Genomic DNA, 4,866 nt, shown 5'->3' on the forward strand with positions numbered 1-4,866 from the left:
ACGACAGGAAGCACATTTCTCCAGAAAACATGTTTATACTTGCTTCTGAACTGAATTTGAGTACATGTGCAAGTTATTGTATATTTGCTACGTACAATAAATACTGCATGTAAAACATATATTGTACATACATACATAGAGAACTTCTTTATCCATGGGGACATTTCCCTGGCAGCATCTTACATTCACATTCACGAACACACTTGTACCAAGAAACATACTATCATTCACACAACAGAAAGCCTGGGCAGCGAAATACATAGGCCTACATACCAATACAAATTGGACATACACACACCTATTCAATCAATCTTGACTGTGAGAGAGCCATCCACACATATATTTGGCCTGCTCATGTAGTGCATGCTTATACACAGGGCCAAGTGACTTGAAAGAACTGAGGAAATATTGGGTAGCATTGCTTTGAGATACATCTTATGTCATTTCGGTGAGGCAAGATAGCCTATATTGTTTGTAGTATCGTAACTTGGCGTCATTTTGATATCAATACTTTTTAGTAACTTGGCATTTTTGTACGTTGAAAACGTGTTTTTTATGAGATCGTCTTTACCATGCCTACATGCCTAAATGCATTGAGTTGCTGCCACGTGATTGGCTGATTTGCGTTAACGGGTGCAGTTTGCAGTTGAGCAGATGTACCTATTGAAGTGGCCAGTGAGTGTTAATTCAAGGTCAAATTTTACAATCCTGTGATTTAGCCACACACACCAATGTACATATTACAAATAAACAATATTGCGCTAAAATGGAACGTACTTGCTCTTCGGAGAAGCTCTGGGTGGCTCTTAAAAGAGCCTTTGATGCTAGTGAACAGTACAGTGCACGCGCTCACTTCTTCTTAGGAGCCGCTTTCTTCGCTTTGACGCTCTTGGGCTTGGCAACTTTTGGCTTGGTCGCTTTTGCTTTCTTAGGACTCTTAGTCGCCTTCTTTGCAGCCGGCTTCTTGGTTTTCTTCGGACTCTTGGCCGGCTTCGGCTTCTTAGCCGCTGCTGTCGGCTTCTTGGCCTTCTTTGGGCTCTTCTTAGCCTTCACTGTAGCGGGCTTCTTCTTGGGCGACTTTTTGGCTACAGGCTTCTTCGCTACTGCCTTTTTGGCCGCCGCTGGCTTCTTGGCTTTAGGAGCTGCTTTCTTGGCGGGCTTCTTCACAGCAGGCTGACTTTTGTTCAGCTTAAACGAACCAGAGGCACCGGTTCCTTTAGTCTGAAGCAAGGTACCCTTGGTCACCAGGCTCCTGACTGCAATCTTTACACGAGAATTGTTCTTCTCTACGTCGTAACCACCGGCGACCAGAGCCTTCTTCAAGGCAGCCAGTGAAACTCCGTGTCTCTCCTTAGAAGCAGAAACTGCCTTCACGATCAAGTCCCCAACGCTGGGCCCCGCTTTCCTAGGCTTGCTTGCTGCTTTCTTCTTGGGAGCCTTAACCGGGGCGGGGGCGGCTGGAGCTGGAGCAACTTCTGCCATTTCTTTGCCGAAGATTTCTTTCTCTCACACGAACAGTCAAAGAAAACGTTTCGTTTTAGCAGCTCGTACGTCAGGGGGCTGGACTTAAATGTCACATGAGGACCGTATAGACTCAACCATCCCGGCACCGCGTCTCGGCTCCTGAAAATTCGCTTTATTGTGTTTTCTTTTCGCCAATATTGACAAAATAACACAGCGCGCAGTCGTTTTATGAACATAAATCGCATTGAATTTTCAAAATCAGTCCTTGCACCCACAAATTAACTCGTGTGTCCTCAATAATATTGCCGTATTTTCGCTAGTTTATACAAAACATACTCACTTGTCACGGACACGTACCCGTTAAAGGTGCTTCTCCCACATTATTTGCCTTTTAAAACTATCAAACATGTCACACACTTTAAAATCGTTGGCTGATTATTTACAGGAACCCCGCGTGAAAACAGGAAAGATTTAAAGATTCATGAAATACCCAAGTTAGACTTTTAAGCAGGAGTTCTATTTTTGGTAGTAAAGCACAGCGCACATCTTTGCTGAAATGTCATCACCGTGACATTTCGACGTTGAACATTGAACGAAAAATTGTTGTTCAGAAAACATTATTTAACCTGTTACCAAGATCAAAGTATTTTCACAATCATCATTTATATACTGTTGAGTGAATAATTCCACTATTTCACGTACAATCTCTGGCCTTGTTTCGGACATGCCCATGCAGTAGGCTAACTAAATATGCCATTTACAAATATCCCCCTTGGATGCTTAGCTTTTTGGCCATGATGTGTGGAACCTGCCCTTGCATCCATAACATTATTTGAAGAAATGTAATGCCTTTGGCAAACAACGTATATATATATATATATATATATACAATGGTAAAAATGGAAGCAATAAAATGTAAAATAACAATATCACAATACAAGACATAAAACATAACTAAAAATCAGTCATAAACTTAAATCAAAACTCAAGTTTGAGCATGCATCGGAACTGTTGGATGTCTTTCCAGCCAATTATTTCAAGTTAGTGAAAGCATTTATCCAAGTTCCATCATTTTGTGCTGTAAGACATTAAAACACCATTTTTTTCATCAGGTTTTATTTGCCTTGGCTGGAATCAATCGACATTTGTTTTTTAACTTTGACTGGTTACTAAAAGCAATAACTTTTTAAACTTTTTAAAAACTGGTTTCCTCAGCAAAAATATTTTCATATTTCACATGTACAGTGGTATGCAAATGTTTTGGCACCCCTGGTCAAATTGCATGTTTTGTTGAATCTCTAAGTGAATACATGTTACTACAACCTCTGAGGTTACAAACATGAACATTGCATATTTTAGCTAATTTGAAATCAAAATTAGTATTTATTGGCAGTTAAAACGAATAACAAGGGGTTTTCAAATTTGAAAAGTCCTGCACTTGTGGAATTAACTCCCCACGGAAGTCAGGACAGCAGAATCCTTGGCCATGCTTTGCACAAACTGCAGTTACAACGCTTAACGCTCTGCATATTCTCACCCAATAGCAGTCTGTCCTTATGCATTTATTTTGAGATCGTAACGGTTGACATGCTTTTCATATTATAGATTTGCTTTAATTCACTCACATGCAGTGTGTTCCTAACGGTGGTGGTGAAGAAGGAGTTGAGCCAAAAGGAAAGCTCTCCATTTACCAGTCGACCTTCGTCCCTACTCTCACCCATGATCACAGACTATGGGTAGTGATTGAAAGAGTGCGAATACAAGTGGCTGAAATGGGGTTTCTTGATAGGGTGGCAGGGCTTCATCCCTTGATAGGAAGGGGAGCTCAGTCTTCCAGGAGGACCTCACAGTTGAACCACTGCTCCTCCACATTGAGAGGGACCAGTTGAGGTGGTTTGGGCATCTGATTAGGATGATCAAGAAAAAAAAGACAAATTGAAACACAAAATCACATTACAGTCTGTGAAGACTAAGCTCAACTGCTCTTTAGTCATTTTCATTGCTCAGTCAACATTACAGTCCATCCATCCACATATGTAGCAGCCTTTGGTGGTTGCTGTTGGGTCCAAAGGAGAATTATGCTGTGACACTGGTGGGTCAGTAACTTGTGGAGGTTTCAGATGTGATCTGCAGAAACAGGAGTCCTTTGCCATGCGCAAGTTGATGTTTCATCCAGCTGGTCTGAAGATCGGAAAAGTTTGTTTTGTGGCAGTTTCTTGTGCGTTCCACACTAGGTTCCACATGGGCTGAAGCACTTAGTCGCTGTGAGTTAATTGGCAGTGCCTAATTAGTGAAAACTGTGCCTCTATCTGTTTGTTCAGATAAGTCAGCATTGTGGTGGTAACAACAATCTAGGCATTCTTTAAGCCTTGGAATTGAAGAGTTATGAGAACTCTATAGCTAGACCAAAGGCCTGTGGGTGCTGTCAAGGGCAATGTCTGTGCCTGTAATGTAATGTATATCTCATCTCATAAAAAACACGTTTTCAACGTACAAAAATGCCAAGTTACTAAAAACTATTGATATCAAAATGACGCCAAGTTACGATACTACAAACAATATAGGCTATCTTGCCTCACCGAAATGACATAAGATGTATCTCAAAGCAATGCTACCCAATATTTCCTCAGTTCTTTCAAGTCACTTGGCCCTGTGTATAAGCATGCACTACATGAACAGGCCAAATATATGTGTGGATGGCTGTCTCACAGTCAAGATTGATTGAATAGGTGTGTGTATGTCCAATTTGTATTGGTATGTAGGCCTATGTATTTCGCTGCCCAGGCTTTCTGTTGCGTGAATGATAGTATGTTTCTTGGTACAAGTGTGTTCGTGAATGTGAATGTAAGATGCTGCCAGGGAAATGTCCCCATGCGGATAAAGAAGTTCTCTATGTGTGTATGTACAATATGTGTTTTACATGCAGTATTTATTGTACGTAGCAAATATACAATAACTTGCACATGTACTCAAATTCAGTTCAGAAGCAAGTATAAACATGTTTTCTGGAGAAATGTGCTTCCTGTCATTGCTCAGCAGCAGTTCTGTACATTAATGAATTTATACATTAATTTCAATGTACAATGTTCAATGTGTTCCATGAGGCAATTCGAAATATTTGTCTCTTTGATCTGACAGAAAGTTTGCATGACATTGTGAAATGGTAAGATTAGAAAACACAGGGCCAAGTGACTTGAAAGAACTGAGGAAATATTGGGTAGCATTGCTTTGAGATACATCTTATGTCATTTCGGTGAGGCAAGATAGCCTATATTGTTTGTAGTATCGTAACTTGGCGTCATTTTGATATCAATAGTTTTTAGTAACTTGGCATTTTTGTACGTTGAAAACGTGTTTTTTATGAGATATCAGTTCTTTTTGCAAAGCGTTTTATTATGAGAG

At 40.5% G+C, this 4,866-nt stretch overlaps 1 protein-coding gene across 1 annotated transcript; it reads right to left on the reverse strand.

Annotated features, from left to right (window-relative positions):
* Positions 1-796: 796 nt before the first annotated feature.
* LOC135246956 (histone H1-like) lies at positions 797-1,559 on the reverse strand. Its single transcript, XM_064320234.1, has one exon. The coding sequence runs from the start codon at positions 1,480-1,482 to the stop codon at positions 850-852; it is 633 nt and encodes a 210-aa protein (XP_064176304.1). The 5' UTR covers positions 1,483-1,559; the 3' UTR covers positions 797-849.
* Positions 1,560-4,866: the final 3,307 nt, after the last annotated feature.

The sequence above is a fragment of the Anguilla rostrata genome, unplaced genomic scaffold (genome assembly GCF_018555375.3).
Source record: "Anguilla rostrata isolate EN2019 unplaced genomic scaffold, ASM1855537v3 scaf0993, whole genome shotgun sequence".
NCBI classification, from domain to species: domain Eukaryota; kingdom Metazoa; phylum Chordata; class Actinopteri; order Anguilliformes; family Anguillidae; genus Anguilla; species Anguilla rostrata.

Coding starts and splice junctions, on each gene's coding strand:
- LOC135246956 (XM_064320234.1), bottom strand. CDS start 1,482: ATGGCAGAAGTTGCTCCAGCTCCAGCCGCCCCCGCCCCGGTTAAGGCT.